General features: G+C 30.6%; 3 protein-coding genes and 1 long non-coding RNA gene across 4 annotated transcripts; all 4 read left to right on the top strand.

Annotated features, from left to right (window-relative positions):
* Positions 1-1,155: 1,155 nt before the first annotated feature.
* LOC112639949 lies at positions 1,156-3,240 on the top strand. The gene is made up of 4 exons (XM_025415482.1): positions 1,156-1,299; positions 1,622-1,741; positions 2,071-2,188; positions 3,112-3,240. The coding sequence occupies exons 1-4, from the start codon at positions 1,156-1,158 to the stop codon at positions 3,144-3,146; spliced, it is 417 nt and encodes a 138-aa protein (XP_025271267.1). The 3' UTR covers positions 3,147-3,240.
* Positions 3,241-3,655: 415 nt separating this feature from the next.
* Positions 3,656-4,537, top strand: LOC112639943 (odorant receptor 49b-like). The gene is made up of 3 exons (XM_025415452.1): positions 3,656-3,795; positions 3,992-4,124; positions 4,409-4,537. The coding sequence occupies exons 1-3, from the start codon at positions 3,695-3,697 to the stop codon at positions 4,457-4,459; spliced, it is 285 nt and encodes a 94-aa protein (XP_025271237.1). The 5' UTR covers positions 3,656-3,694; the 3' UTR covers positions 4,460-4,537.
* Positions 4,538-11,164: 6,627 nt separating this feature from the next.
* On the top strand, positions 11,165-12,036 carry LOC112639945. Its single transcript, XR_003123765.1, has 3 exons — positions 11,165-11,350; positions 11,712-11,825; positions 11,989-12,036. It is a non-coding gene; the product is annotated as an uncharacterized LOC112639945 (long non-coding RNA).
* A 7-nt stretch (positions 12,037-12,043) lies between these two features.
* LOC109610193 lies at positions 12,044-16,285 on the top strand. The gene is made up of 7 exons (XM_025415449.1): positions 12,044-12,106; positions 14,526-14,787; positions 14,932-15,048; positions 15,119-15,209; positions 15,696-15,823; positions 15,949-16,081; positions 16,197-16,285. The coding sequence occupies exons 2-7, from the start codon at positions 14,546-14,548 to the stop codon at positions 16,245-16,247; spliced, it is 762 nt and encodes a 253-aa protein (XP_025271234.1). The 5' UTR covers positions 12,044-12,106; positions 14,526-14,545; the 3' UTR covers positions 16,248-16,285.
* The last annotated feature ends 617 nt before the right edge of the window (positions 16,286-16,902 follow it).

Raw genomic sequence — 16,902 nt, 5'->3', positions numbered from 1 at the left:
TATCGAAAAAGTAAATTATATCATCTTTATAATTATACTAATATATTTAAATATATAATAATAATATATTAATATATTTAAATTTATAAATAATATATTTTATTTTTAAATTTATATTGCATAAAATTGAAATTCTATAATTTATATATGTATTTGTATATATATTACTATTATTTAATATGGTCAAAAAAACCATCACTCATTAAATTCATTCTTCGAAATTTTTTAATGGTTTAGAACAAATCAGACTCTCTCATATTGCTCATAATTTTTATGTGGAATAGATATTATTTATAATAGGTCAAACAATTAATCTCTTGATTTATTCAACATTTGACCATATTCTACGAAACAAATAATCTTTTAGATGATGTAATAATAAAACAAGAATGACATCGAGAAAATAATTAAACCTCTTTGGTGACGTTGTTGATCTTCAGCAGTTTCTTCGATGATGCTGATCAATGACAATGACGCATTAATGCTGAAAATTTAATAATATTATTATAATTCTATTAAATTTTCATTTAAAAATTATTAAAAAATGACTAAAGTATTATTAATTTGAAATACAATAATATCACAAAATAAATAATTTTTAAAGTTTACAACAAAATCAAATTATGACCTAATCTAACAGAAAAACATCATATACAAATCTATAATCAACTTTTCTACAAAAATATTACAAGTTCTACTATAGATAGACTCGATATTGAAAAGCTCAAAGTTGTATACTCTTCTCGAGAAGCAAACGTATATTATGAATGCGCACAATAGAATGAAACATGATGAAAATGTGGTACAAAAATAGTGCGAATACGCTTGCGCAACTTTGGGATAAATAATTTTCTCAACGAATATTTTTTTCTTCTTTTCTTATGAGAAAGAGACATTTGCTCAATTGCCTCTTTTATCAAATTGATCGCATAATTCGAGTCTTTATTCCGAGAAACATTATTGAGAAAATGCAAATATTCTAATCTAAGGGTTTTATCTTATGTCCTTATATTATACGAAATTAAGTAATTTGTGCTAAAATTTACACTAAAGAAGAGAAGTAAATAATAATTGATCAATCAATGGAGAAAGGAGGGGATAAACATAACTCTTGTTGATTCTTTTCACCAGTCACATTCTAGACCTTACAAAGAAATGATCAACATCGAAATTGAGTACTTTAGTCTGAACAGAATTCTTCTACTTATTCTTGGCCTATGGCCTTATAAACAATCGAATTTTACTCGATTTCAATTTATTTTATTGTCTAGTATTTTGACGACATACGTTATATTTCAGGTAAATTCTAGTAATAAATTATAATAATATTATGATATTTAATTAATTATATTGCAAAGTAATATATTTTCCCATAAAATTTAAATATTGCAATTTATATTTAGTGTGGAATTGTTAACTATGCACACACATACAGAATGAATAGTTTTATTTGAGATTAGAAATAGAATTCTGTCAAAATATTATCAAAAAAAAATATTATCATTTTTCTTAAATAATATAAATTACATAATTTATATGTTCATATGCGTATGCATAAGTAGATGTACATTAAAATGATAATTTTTTAATGCAAGTTTGTACGTAAAATTACTATTTGCAGTATACAATATTTATCTCACACAGATGTACCCTGACTCTCATCATCAAAGTCTTACCTTCTGTATTTTTCTTTACTCTCTTTGTGATAAAGTACGACATGTTCTACGTTAATATCAAAATTGTAAGTTAATATTTTACAGAATTAAATAAGACTTATACATCCAGATAACTAAATATAATAAATCATATCATAATAGTTAATGATATTAATGTTGAGTAATATAATTATAAAAATTATAAATTGCTATCATGTGTGTTTCCAACAATAATGTAACTGTTGTTACCATGAAAGCAATCTCATAGACAATTGATTACTTAAACAGTTGATAGCTTCATCAATTAATAGCTTTACTTATCAGACAGAACAAAGTTGGCGAATTTTTTATGCAATTTTTTCTGACATTACAATATGTATTATGTATAAAAAATTATTTAAAATTGATAAAATAGATGAAGAATTTATTGGAGCAACTGTTGCATACATGCAATGAATTAAGTGACGAAAATGAAATTGCTATTATAAACGAATATGGATGTAATGGCAAACATTATACCGTTGCACTTACAGGTAAGAAGATCTTTTTAGTAAGCACGGTTATATACATATATTTTTCTAATATGTAAGAAATGTACAAGATTTCACTTTTGAAAAATTAAAAAATTATATTCGACAAATTATCATAATTTTTCTATATATGTAATAATTAATAACAAATATTTTTAAATCTCAAAAATAAAAAAAAGTTTACAATTATAATAATTGTAAGATAAAAATTAATAAATAATTTAACGAAAGAATATTATAAAGTTTCAATTATAATATATATAGATGAGAATGACAGCGTATAAATTAACTTGAGAAACTCACATGACAGAAATTTAAATACCAATTATATTTAAAAAAATTTTTTAGTTCTTGCTGTTTGCAGTATATTTACTGTTATTATTGCGTCGTTTTGGTCGGATATTTTCAATATGATTTTACCGACAAACGCATCAAGATCCCATCATTTGCTAATCGTAACGGAATATTTTATCGATCAAGAGAAATACTTTTACTTGATACAATTTCACTTCATTGCATCGTGTTGTATCGGAACGATTGTAACATTAGCGGTAGGAACAATGCTCATTACGTATTTTCAACATACTAGCGGAATGTTTAAAATTGCCAGGTGTGGACACGAAAATACAGATTCATGTAATTCATCATTTTCACATGACTATTTGAACAAAATAATTTAGACTTGACATCAAAAATGTTTCATTTGTTAAATTCCTGTTTATAATTACAATGCAAACATTATAGCTACCGCATCGAACGTTCAATAAACATCAATACGTTACAAAATATTGATCAAAAAGATATTTTGATACTTAAGGGTTTAATTTGCGCTGTGGATATTCACCGACAAGCTATGAGGTTGATGTATACTCGATAATATACATATGTACTTATGTACACATAATAACAAATTATTACTTTTAAAGATTATCCAAACATTTGCTATCCAGTTTTGAGATGATGATGTTCTGTTTAATAGCACTTGGAGTAGCCTCGGTGAGCCTTAATTTGTTTCGAGTAAGTTTTCCGCTTTTTATCTCAAATATATGCTTTAAGTAACCTTCTATAATTTTCATTAAAAAAATTTAAGAAAAAGAATATTAATTTTTAAAACTTTTTTTTTACACTAAATATGGTTTCAATTTTCTTAACAACATATTTTATTTGCAATTTTATTTGCAACAAAATTTCTCCAATATGTCACATAAAACAGCTATAACATAATAAAATACATACAAATAAAAATAAATAACTGAAAATAAATATAAATAAAATATTATTTTCAACTTTAATCGCAAATTTCTCAAAATCATGAAGCGATATAGCAATATAAGAATCATGTTTGGCATTCAAAATACAGGCATTGATCATCTCTTTCTTTTGAGAAAAGGAATTGTTTTGATCGAATTGTATAATCACCGTGAAATATCTTAGATTATATCTTAGTTTTGTTATTTGTTTTAGATTTTTCAGGTTTCATCATCTAAAGAGAATATAAAAGAATTAGTAATGCCCCTTCTTTATGTAACTGTCGCTGTTTTATATATGTTCCTAGCCAACTATATCGGTCAGTCTGTAACAAATCACAATCATCACGTATTTGTTACCGCGTAAGAAACGTCATTGCAAAATAGCATGCATGAAGATTTAGAATATTATATTAAATGTAGAGATCACACACACACAACTCTCTGTTCAGCAAACTAGATGTTGAAGTTCATTCTAACAAGGACATTTCGCGATGAATTTCACAAAGATTTCGCAAAGATTTTATATAAACATTCATCACTTATATTTTTTTTCTAGGTATAACGTTCGATGGTATATAGCACCATTGTACATACAAAGAACAATATTGTTCCTGTTACAAAGAAATACGAGAAACTTCACTTTAAACGTCGGTGGATTCTTTGTTGCGTCTATAGAATGTTTTGCTACGGTATAAGAGGAAAAACAATAATATATACAGGGTGTCCATAAATTTTTTGCAGTCTTGAAGTGTGAAGGTAGATTGGCTCAAATTAAGAAGGTCCTATACTATTTTGCGCACTTCTAGCCACGCGCTTTGGCCAATCTTCTTTAATTAATTTTTCGTTAAATATCGCAAATTTCTTTCTTAAATTGAGCCAATCTACCCTCACATTTCGGGACTGCGAAATGTTTTTACACACCCTGTATAATAATAATAAATAATATATAATAATGAGATATCTTCCGTTCCAGCTAGTGAAGACTTCAGTATCTTATTTTACAGTTATATATTCTACACGATGATGAGACCATAATAATTTAAATTAAATAAATCCAATCCAAGAGAGAGCATGGAGAGTTATAATAGAGAAACAATTTATATATTTTTCATGTAATTAGTCTCATATATTGTTCATATATTAGAAAAATATAAACTTCTATTTTTAACGTACAGTTTAGAGCTGAAGATTTTTCCTAGAAAACTAAAAAACGTAAAAAGTAGTAAAAATTATTTTTAATATAATTCAAAATATAATTCAAAATATCAACGTTAAATGCAATCTAATTAAACTGAATACAATGATTATATCAAGTACAATAAAGAATGTATAAAATAAATAGAAAAGTATAAATTAATAAATAATAAATATTTAATTATTTTAATTGTCTCGAATTTCGATATCATCAGACAGTACATAATATTTCTCTCTCTCTCTCTCTCACACACACACACACACACACACACACATACACACACAAATGTTACATTTTTAAATAAATATAATATATGTATAAGTATTTGAGTTTACTTATAAGAGAGAATATAAGTTATAATAAAGTTATAATAAAGTTATAATAAGTTATAATAAAAAAACTATATTTTATTAATATATTTTTTATATATCAGAAAAATGAAACCTCTATTTTTAACATACAGGTTAGAATATAATTTAGAATAAGAAATTTTTCTATATAGAAAAGTAAAAGCTGCAAAGATTATTTAATTGAATGTATATTGTTACACATATTGTTAATATAAAGATGAGGCCGCGATGCAGGGACAATATACAGGGAGTGGAATGAGATTAAATATGCCGAGATTCCGTAATCGTTGCTTTATTAGTAAACGGCACGATGTGAGCGTGTCCACGGTACAAGACAAGACTAAAGTGATAGAGAAACATGTGTGACCAAAGGGACATGTGTAACGAAAAGACATGTGTGCGAAGGTTTATGCGTAAGGTCTTTTGTTCCAAGTCCTTCGGATGTCGCCATGGGAATCGCCTCATAAGACGATACTTCGAACACTTCCCCTCGATGAGCGTGCGATATCCTACCAAAGAAAAAAAAACATAATCAAATGCGTTTAAGACCTAAAAGATCGAGACACTTCTCGTGCTTCAGTCTAGCGAGACCCTTGGTGAGAACATCAGCCGCCCTTAATTCCATAGGGGTGTAATCTATTTCCAGAGCTCCACTTTGCAATACTTCACGTACATAGTGATGACGAACATCGGTATGTTTTGTTCTGGCATGAAATACCGGATTTTCGGCCAATTTCCGAGCTCCATTATTGTCATTGAAGATCTTTAACTTTGTCGGCAGTTCGAAACCAAGATCGTCAATGAACCTTCGAAGATATACTGCTTCCTTCACGGTGTCTGAAATGGCCATGTACTCGGCCTCAGTCGACGAAAGAGCTGTGGTCCTCTGCTTCCTGGATTCCCAAGATACGGGACATCCGTTCAATAAGAACGCGTAACCTGTGTAGGAACGTCGATCGTCTAAATTGTTGGCCCAATCAGCGTCCGTGTAACCTGAGAGATGCTCCTTGGTTCTTCTGAAGGATAGACCAACATTCGAAGTTCCTCTCAAATAACGCAATACGCGTTTCGCTGCTTTCCAATGCGTTTCGTCGAAACAGTTGTTGAACTGGCTGAGATGACTCACTGCAAAAGCGATATCGGGTCTAGTACAGGTAGCTAAGTACGTTAACATACCAATTAGTTCTCGAAATGGTAGGTGTGTCGCAGGGCAGTTCTCGCTTTTCTTCAGTTTGATACTGTTGTCTAGCGGGGTAGCTACGGGCTTGGAATCCTCCATTCCGAATCGATTTAGAATATCTTTAATGTATCCTCTCTGGATCATCGTAACGTTGTCTTTGCTTCGAGAAAACTCGATGCCTAGACAGTATTTTAATTCTCCTAGATCCTTGACCTGAAATTTGCTAGAAAGATATTTAGTAAATTTGGCAACTTTGGATGGATCTCGAGAAGCCACCAGGATGTCGTCGACATACGCGGCGACGATAATTATGTCTTCGCCCTTTCCAGCGAAAAATACGCAGGGGTCGGCTGAAGATTGCTTTAATCCAAAATTTTTAATCTCCTGAGACAATTTTACATGCCAGCGACGACCGGCTTGTCGGAGTCCATAGAGAGCCTTTCTTAATAAGCAAACCTTATCTCCATTCTTTAACTTGCATAGCATGTTTTCAGCCTTTTCGACGATTCTTTTGTCTTTCTCGGAGGCAATTATTCTCTCTAGAATCTGAACAGAAAATTTTGGAACTTCCATGTAAACCTTTTCTTCAAGTTCCCCATATAGATATGCCGTCGTGATATCCAGCTGGTGTATCTTCAAGTTGTGTTGAACCGCCAGAGCAGATATGATGCAAATTGAACTGATACGTGCGACCGGTGCAAAAGTCTCATTGAAGTCTATGCCGGGGCGTTGTGAAAAACCACGAGCAACTATACGAGCCTTTCTTCGTTCTAGAGATCCGTCTTGATTCATCTTATTACGCAATACGATGTGGCTGCCGATAACCTCGCGCTCTTTGGGGCGATCCACTAGCGTCCAGGTATCATTTCTGATGATAGCTTTCATTTCTACAGCCATCGCGTCGATCCACTCAGCCGCTTCAGGCCCTTTCAAGCATTCGCTGATTGATACTTCAGCGAGATACGAGAACTCGAAATCCTCTGTTTCGTTGGTCGCTGCGAATTCTGTCTCGTCAGCATCGTCTGCTTCATCGGTCATAGTGAGTTCTGTTTCTTCAGCGTAGTTGCCTGTAACTTGATACTGTTTCTTGGGTCTTCCCCTGAATCCGATCATCACTCTTCGAGGTCTTCCACGTCCTCTTCTTGCTTCAATCCGTAAGTCGGGAGCTTGAACCTCCCGGTCTTCAACCGAATGGTCGCCCTCGATCGTGTCATCAACGTCGTCTTCCCGGTCTTCATTTCTTTCACTTACTATTGGAAACTCGACTTCTGTTCGATCGTTGGTGAGTTCTTTGTCAAGATAGCGTTCGTTGCCTTTTTGGCTCGATGATTCCGGCACTTCCATGAATTCTACGTCTCTCGTAATGTCTATTCGGTGTTCGTCCGGAATCCATATCCTATATGCCTTAGAGTTCTCAGCGTATCCGACGAAGATCCCCTTTTTGGATCGTGACTGGAATTTTTCCTTGTTCGGATTTCTATCCAGGAAATACACTGAGCAGCCAAAATCTTGAAAGTATCCGACGCTCGGCGTGTCGCCTGTCCATTTTTCGTGCGGGGTTTTTCCGCCGAGACTACTAGTCGGGCATCTGTTGCGTATGTAATTTATTAATGGCCTCTCCCCAGAATGATGGTGAGAGATTCGATTGAATCAGCAGACATCGGGCCATTTCAACGAGGGTCCTATTCTTCCTCTCTGCAACTCCATTCTGTTCCGGAGTGTATGTCACCGTCAGTCTGCGTCTGATTCCTTCTCTCTTTAGAAAATCGTCGAACTCCTGATTGACGTATTCCTTGCCATTGTCCGATTGCAAGCACTTGATCTTGCGTCCGGTCTGATTTTCGACTAATGCCTTGAATTCCTTGAAGGCGTTAAATACTTCGCTTTTGCTTTTGAGCATTCGAACCACACACCATCGCGAATGATCATCAATAAAAGTCACAAAATATCTTGACTTTCCGATCGATTCAGCCTTCATGGGGCCGCATACATCTGAATGTATTAATTCCAAGAGTTCAGTCTTTCTGTTTGATTTCCTTGGGAATGTAGTCTTCGTCATCTTACCGCGAATACATATTTCACACTTGAAATCGCGTTCGGCGTCTACGATTTTCATACCGCGTACAATTCCTTCGTGGTTGCACGTTAAAAGGTCTCCTATATTAAGATGACCCATCTTGCGGTGCCATATTTCCGTCGACGATTCAGTGAAGGTTCGATCGAATTTATTTACACCCGCAGCCCGGCAATCATGTCTACCTTCCTGTAGATAATACAGTCCGTCGATACGATTAGCCGCGAGTCTTGTGACTCCGTCACGGTCGATAATCTTTGCCGATTTCTTTTCAAAGATAACTTTGAATCCTCCGTCGGTAATCTTGCTTACCGACAATAGATTTGTGCGCAGATCGGGCACGTGTAGGGTATTTCTCAAATTAACATGTTTAGAATTACCATCGACTTCCGCTTCGAGACGTACAGTTCCTTTTCCGGTTATCATCGTTGACGAATTATTTGCAAGATTTAACTTGTTATCCTTGATCTTTGCAAGATGCGTAAACATATCCGAATCGCTACATAAATGAGAGGTACATCCGCTATCTAAACACCATGGTTTGTCTTGGGTAGCTTCCTTCGCCTGGAACACTTCCGCTTCATCCAGGATCTTCATTGGTGCACATGCGAAGACACACACGTCGTCAGCCATCTTTCCTTTTTCGGAGCTCCCTTTAGACGCTTTATCTGTCTCTATTTTCGAATAACAATCGGATGCCTTGTGTCCGATTTTTCCACATCGATGACATTTAAATTTGAAAGGTTTCTTCTGCGATGTATTTTCCTTTTTGCTTTTCATACTCCTATTTTTATCGAAGCGTCTGGCGATCATGGCGCCCTGGGACGAAGCACGTGCGTCGTTCTTCCTGGCGTCGTGTTCTTCTATGATCTTGATGCGAAGCGTTTCCGGCAATTCGTCGCGCGATTCGATAGCACATCTAAAGTTTTCGAAATTCTGTGGAAGACTATACAATAACATCATTGTTAACAAATCGGGATTGATATTCACTTCCATGTCACTGAGCTTGTCCACTGTATCGAAAAACTTGCACAAATATTCGCGAACGTCTTCGTCGTCTCCCATTCGCTGTACCGTTAACTGCTTTAACAGTGTGGCTTTTCTGGCAGGACCTTTGGATTGATAAATTGACGAAAGCTTATTCCACACTTCTCTCGATGTACCGCAGCCTTTCACCTGTTTTAATTCAGTCGGGCTTATTGAAAGAATTATGTCGGACTTGGCCTTCTGATCTGCCGTTTCCCATTTTCTCACTTCTATAGCAGACTCCTGGCTCCCGGCGATAAGTTCCGGTTTGACTGTATTTCCGTTCACATAATTCCACGCATCGTTTTTGATGAGAAGCGCCTCCATTTGGATTTTCCACGTGTCGAAATTTTCTTTGTTAAGCAACTCGATCCTTGCGGACGATGACGCCATGTTTCCTCTTTGTCTGGCGTCTACTGCCTGTTAATTAATTTGTCCCTTGATTGCGATAAAGCCTGGGCCCATAACCTGTTAATATGAAGATGAGGCCGCGATGCAGGGACAATATACAGGGAGTGGAATGAGATTAAATATGCCGAGATTCCGTAATCATTGCTTTATTAGTAAACGGCACGATGTGAGCGTGTCCACGGTACAAGACAAGACTAAAGTGGTAGAGAAACATGTGTGACCAAAGGGACATGTGTAACGAAAAGACATGTGTGCGAAGGGGTATGCGTAAGGTCTTTTGTTCCAAGTCCTTCGGATGTCGCCACGGGAATCGCCTCATAAGACGATACTTCGAACACATATATATATAAAATCCATTGAGATTAACATGCATGTCAAGTAAATAAAATATTGTAAATATTTAATTATTCTATATTATGTTCAATTTTACATGATATTACTAAAATATATAATATTTTAGGATAGCTTATCATTTTAATAATTATTAAATGTACAGACAAACATTTATTAAAATAATTTTTCATTAAAAATAAAATTTATGAAAGAAATTTTTGACATATATATATATGCACATTAAATTTATATTTTATGAGAATTATTGACAAATGTACAAGTCTCATGACAGATTTTGTTACCATATTTCTTTTATATAAATTGTTTTTGTATGTTACAAATACTCGATTATTGTAGATTAAATTATATGCACACTTCGATATATTGAATTTATAAATAAAAAATTTTATCAATTAAAAAATAAAGAAATAATAATAAGAGCTTTATAAAATACATATCTCTAAATCTCTTATATGTATAATTCACATTTTCAGTTTTTCTTAATTTTAATTATTAATATAAGATGTTGTAAGAATCGAAAGTATAGAATAAAAGCAATAATACAAAAATCTGAAAATCTGAGAGTAAAAAATGATATTGCTATCAATTTCATAAGAGAGAAGTGACATATTTAACTTCTAGAATATCAAAATCTTTATTATATTAATATCTAATGCAAGATTTAAAAATGCCGTATGCAGATCTAACAAATTTGTTTTTAAAATAATAAGAGTTATAGCAAGCTTGACTTTGTTAAAAACCTCAAAGTTGTGCGTTCCTCTCGAGGAGCAAACGTATGTTACAAATGCGCGCAATAAACTGAACATATAATTTTCTGGTACAAAAAATAATGGTGATTACGCATGCGCGACTTTCGCGTAAATAATCTCCTCCACGAATATTTTTTCCCCCTTTGTTATGGGAAAAAGTCATTCGCTCAATTTCCACCCTTCAAATATCCTCCCTTATCGATCGCGTAATTAGAAACTATATAAAAATACTGTTAAGAAAATGCGACTGACCTCAAGGTAGTACCTTATGCCGTTGTTTTGTATTATACGAAATTAAGTAATTTGTGTTAAAATTTACACTAGAGAAAAAAAAATAAATAATAGTTAATCGATTAAAGGGAAAAAATAGGGATAAACGTAATTCTCCTGAGTTACTTTGTCAGTCATATACATCTCCGTTCTCGCAAAGAAATGATCAACTTCGAGACTGAATATTTTAAACTGAATAAAATTCTTTTGCTCGCTATTGGTTTGTGGCCTAGAAAACAATCGAATCTTACTCGACTTCAATTTATTTTCCTGTCTAGTATTTTGACGACAAACCTTATATTTCAGGTAAATTCTAATAAATAATAATAATATTATCACATGATAAATTATTGGAAAGCAATATTTTTTCTCATATTTATGAAATTTCAACATCACAATTTAAATTAGGATAAAGTTGTTATGTTTTATAATTATATTATAATTATATATAAATTATAACTTTTTACTTATTTTAAATTCATTTCCTCAAATATTTTTATTATTAATAGAATACTATTACAAATCATGTTATTAGTTTTTTAAGCTTTTATAATATAAAATACATCATGTATTTGTGACAACATTTGTGTTTATGTATATATACGCGTATGAGATTTAGAAAAATAATTTTTTAATGTATACTCATAGATAAATTTATTGTTTGCAGTGTATGATATTTATTTCACAAAGATGTACTCCGGATTTCATTATCAAAATTCTAGCTTCCGTATTTGTCTTTGCTCTCTTTGTAATAAAATACAACATGTTCTCTGTTAAATCTGTAAGTTGATAACTTACAGAATTGGTGGCTTATGCATTTGCTAACTTTATAAGTTAATAATTTATTCTTCCGATCAACATTTTTATTGAATAAATTTTTACGCCGTTTTCTGGCATTATTGTTTTTGTACATGAATCGATATATAAAGTTATTAAAACAATAGATGAAGGATCTATTGGAGCAACTACTGCATATATATAATGAATTAAAAGATGAAAATGAAATTGCTATTATAAATGAATATGGATATAATGGCAAACGTTTTACAATTGTACTTACAGGTAAGATAATACTTTTGTATTTGCAAATATTTTAGACTTTATTTTTAATAAGAACTGTTAAGAGGATGTCGGAGTCGCAGCTGAACTGTGATGGGAAAACGCCTTCATTGGACCATAACTAAAAGCGTCGGTATATTACCAACACTTATAGTTATGTTATCGACAATATTATCTAGAATAAAAAGACATACATCTATTTTAGAAAGAGCATATGAAAGCTTTATATTATGTTTAATTGTATTTATTGAAGCAAAAAATATGTTGCATTTTTACTGCTCTATTGTCTTGCACAAGCAACAATTTTAAAGCATAAATCTGTTTTTATTGAGTACATATTTAAACACAGTTATTATTCTATTATTGCTCTCATTAGCTATGTCTCTTTATATATATAATAAAAATATATTGTGAAAATATTTATAAATATTATATACTTATAAATTTTACAAATATACGATATTACATGCAACAATTTGCATAAAATATTTCATATTGTTAAGTTAATTGAAATATTAAATAAAATCGGACGAATGTGTATTTGCCCGCGCGCGCAGATATAATGAGGCATCTTTTTCTAACGATATTCATTGGCATCGTGATCGTATATGATAAATGTAAGATCTGATATATGAATAATTTACCACTTAGAAAAGGCAATTTACTTTTAATTTTTTTAAAAATGTTGCTTCATATATTTTACATTATTTAAATATTTTTCTTTACAAGGATTTTTTTCTAAGTCTATAGTTTATAGTAGTGTAGCGAAAGCTGCAGCTTAAATTTCACAGCATATGCTATTAAATTGTTGAAGCTTTTCAAACATTATTATTTCTAAGCAACGGCGATGAAAATAATTTTTTAAACACCAATTTATATGTACAGCCAAGTAGATATCGTACATTCAAAGCTTGGTGTTATCTAAAAAAATCGCCAGTGATCACTATAGTTTGCTGCAATAATTTGTTAGCTTTTATCGCTATATGCTATAATAAATCGGAAAATTGACTTCGAAATTCCAATAGATTTCCAAATTCCAACTTTTTAACTACATGAATTATTAATTTTCCTTAGGATTACAGACACTGTAAATCTTCCTTTCAGTTTTCTTTTTTTTATGTGCGCTTTTACACTAATTTATTTTACTTAACTTATTTTATTATATTTTATTTTATCTTCTAATTATTATTACAATAAATTAACTTTCTAATTTCTTCGCGTATGCAACTTTCTATCTTTTATATACAAAATATGTTTCATTTCTATATCCTATTTTTCTCTTTTCATCCCTAAAAAATTTTCATTGTTGTTTAAAATTCTAAATACATCTCCATTCTTTATCCTCACTCTTCCTTTTTCCATCATTTATTCTTTGTCTACCGCACTCACCTCTCCATCTTTTATCAATCTCTATGTATATAATAATCAATAATAAGTAGCATTCAAATTTCGAATAACATATAAACAAAGATTACATAAGAAAATGATAATATACATGGACATATTTTAGGTAATTATATACAGGGTGGCGCACATAAAATGTTACAAATTTATATCTCGGAAACGAAGCAATTTAGAGAAAAATGTTTCAGACAAAAGTTGTATGGTTTCAAGGAAGACGTAAGATGATGCCATTAGTTTGTCCTTGAAGAGTCATCTGAAGATCACGTGAATATCACTTCCAACTTTTTAAATGGGACACCCTATATGCTTCTGCATATTCTTGTAACTTATCTCGAGAGCTTTTTAAAATACTATAATTAAGTTAGTTATCATTAAGTACTTTCTGAGTTATGAGGCTTGAAATCGTTTCTTAATTTTACATAAACTGTAAAATATCTTGTAAAATATCTATTTTTCGATTACTTTACCTCAATACTTTTATGTACAAAATAATGAGAGGAATTAATTGGTGTAAAGAAAACACATAATTGTTTTGAACAAAAAACTGTAATTGTTAATTGCAAATTACGGTTTATGTAAAATTAAGAAATAATTTTAAGTCTCATAACTCGAAAATACTTAACGAAAACTAACTTAATTATAGTGTTTCGGAAAGCTCTTGAGATGAGCTATAAGAATATGTAAAAGTATATAGAGAGTCCCATTTAAAAAGTTGGAAGTCATATTCACGTGATCTTCAGATGACTCTTCAAAGACAAATTAATGGCATCTTACGTCGCCCTTGAAACCATACAACTTTTGTCTGAAACATTTTTCTCTAAATTGTTTCGTTTCCGAGATATAAATTTGTAACACTTTACGTGGGCCATCCTGTATATGTATTTATATTCAATTATATATGGATTTTTTTCTCGAATATATACATATGCATCTAAATGATAAGATAATGCATAAATTAATTTAGAAAATTTATATGGCATAAATTTAAATAACAATTCTATATTTAACACTTTCTTAGTATTTGCTGCTATTGGCATAATGGCTTTTATCGTTGCGTCATTTTGGTCAGATATTTTGAACATTATTTTATCGTCAAACACATCAAGAGCACATCACTTGCTTATCAGGACAGAGTATTTGATCGATCAAGAAAAATATTTTTATTTGATACTACTGCACATCATTGTAACAGTTTGCATCGGAGGAACTGCTGCATTAGCGATAGGAACAATATTGTTTACATATCTTCAACATGTTTGTGGAATGTTTAAAATTGCCAGGTATTGGTATAAATGCAAAAATTACAATAAAGATTTGAATAATTTATTATTTTCAAATAAAGCAATTTAAATTTAACCAAAAATGATGTTCAGTTTTATAAGTGCTTTAGTATAACAGTATTACAACAGAAATATTATTTATAGTTATCGTATCGAACGTGCAATGAGCATCACAATGCTACAAAATATTAACCTTAAAAAACAGATTTTAATATTTAGGGGTTTAATTTGTGCTGTGGATATTCATCGACAAGCTATGAAGTTTGTATAAATTTGATAATACACGTGTGTGTTTCATATAGGCATATTATATTAAATTTTCATTTGGAAGATTATCGAAACGCTTGCAATATAGTTGTGAAAAAATGATGTGCTGTTTAATAGCATTTGGAGTAATCTCGGTGAGCCTTAATTTGTTTTGGGTAAGTTTTTTATTTTATTGTTAAATGTATTATTCGAACGAGCTCGATAAACGACGAGCACATAAAATGTACAAAATACGGCTGTTTTATTTTATTATGTGATTTTATTATTATTTTAATATTTAAATCATTATTTTATCATTATTTAATTCAATATTTTTAATTACCTTTTGATAAGAATCGACAAAATAAAAAAAAACACGATAAAAACAGTTCTCATTTTCCTCAATTATTTTTGACACTTAACAATTCCAGTCTATTACTTTTCTTTATTACATCAATAACGCATCTCTTTTGTAGCCTTTTACTCAAATTTTATATATAACAAAATTTTTAACAAAATTATATATAACGTACAGTACAAAATCATAAGTATAGTTAAGAACGTTAAAAATTTAAAAATCTTCTAACTTTTATTTGTATAAATCAATTTCTAATCTGTGTTATTAGCCTAAAACGTAATAAAATTAATTGTAAATTTTTCAGATTGCTTCATCTAAAGAAGAACTTATATTGCCTTTCCTATATGCAACTATTTCTATTATATACATGTTTTTAGCCAATTATATTGGTCAACTTATAACTAATCACAATCATCACGTATTTGTTACTGCGTAAGAAATGCACTTACCTACTTTGTACAAGAAGCATAATGTTGAAATTTACTAATAAAAATTCATTTTGCGATGCATTCGAGAGATTTTATCGAGAACCTTGTCATTTGTAATTTATTTTCTAGGTATAATGTTCAATGGTATATAGCTCCATTGCATATACAGAAAATAATATTATTTTTGTTACAAAGAAACTCGAAAAACTTTACTTTGAGTGTCGGTGGACTATTTATTGCATCTATAGAGTGTTTTGCTACGGTACGAAAAAAGAATATATAATAAAATTTATTTAAAGTTTACATATATGATAAAAATGATAAATACATTAAATAGTAAATGGTTATAAAAATGTTATATGTATATTTGATTCTAGCTAGTGAAGACCTCAGTATCTTATTTTACAGTCATATATTCTACACGATGACAAAACTATATTGATTGGAAGTAAATAAAATTGATAAGAGAAAATGCTGTTAATAATAAAGAAATAATATTGCTCTCATACATCATATATTAAAAACATATAAACTTCGATTTATAATATATAGTTTAGAATTAAAGATTTTCTCATACATAATAATTAAAGCAATGAAATTGTTTAATTCCAGATATCATTGTGCTATATCAAACAAATTGGATTTGAATATAAAGTGTATATCAATTAAAATAAAGTACAACAGATATTTAATTAGTATTTATATTACCTTCCATTATAATATCTCTCATTAAAATAAATATAATATAATATTTTATAATATTTCATCGTGGCTTTAATAAAATGTACAGACAAACACTTATTAAAATAGTTTTTAATTCAAAAGAAAATATATTAAAAAGAACTTTGACACGAACATATACACGTACACAAATTTATATTTTATGTGAATTACTAACAGATGTATTTTTATGATAAGTCTTACCGTATTTATTGAGTTGCCCTCGTATATAAATACTCGTATACAAATACTCGATTATTGTAGCAAGTTATGTATATTTCAAAGTATTGAAATTATAAATAAAAAATTTTACTTTTAATTAAATAAAGAAAATGGACACTATAATATATATTTTATCATATA

Source organism: Camponotus floridanus, unplaced genomic scaffold (genome assembly GCF_003227725.1).
Source record: "Camponotus floridanus strain SB8 unplaced genomic scaffold, Cflo_v7.5 scaffold120, whole genome shotgun sequence".
Lineage (NCBI taxonomy): Eukaryota > Metazoa > Arthropoda > Insecta > Hymenoptera > Formicidae > Camponotus > Camponotus floridanus.
Note: the sequence above shows the minus strand (reverse complement) of the source record. Positions and strands in the feature narration are given on the sequence as shown.

Coding starts and splice junctions, on each gene's coding strand:
- LOC112639949 (XM_025415482.1), top strand. CDS start 1,156: ATGATCAACATCGAAATTGAGTACTTTAGTCTGAACAGAATTCTTCTA. Junction 1,742..2,070: donor TCTACGTTAATATCAAAATT/GTAAGTTAATAT, acceptor TTGATAAAATAG/ATGAAGAATTTATTGGAGCA. Junction 2,189..3,111: donor TTATACCGTTGCACTTACAG/GTAAGAAGATCT, acceptor TTACTTTTAAAG/ATTATCCAAACATTTGCTAT.
- LOC112639943 (XM_025415452.1), top strand. CDS start 3,695: ATGCCCCTTCTTTATGTAACTGTCGCTGTTTTATATATGTTCCTAGCC. Junction 3,796..3,991: donor CATCACGTATTTGTTACCGC/GTAAGAAACGTC, acceptor TTTTTTTTCTAG/GTATAACGTTCGATGGTATA. Junction 4,125..4,408: donor CTATAGAATGTTTTGCTACG/GTATAAGAGGAA, acceptor CTTCCGTTCCAG/CTAGTGAAGACTTCAGTATC.
- LOC109610193 (XM_025415449.1), top strand. CDS start 14,546: ATGGCTTTTATCGTTGCGTCATTTTGGTCAGATATTTTGAACATTATT. Junction 14,788..14,931: donor GGAATGTTTAAAATTGCCAG/GTATTGGTATAA, acceptor TATTATTTATAG/TTATCGTATCGAACGTGCAA. Junction 15,049..15,118: donor ATTCATCGACAAGCTATGAA/GTTTGTATAAAT, acceptor TTCATTTGGAAG/ATTATCGAAACGCTTGCAAT.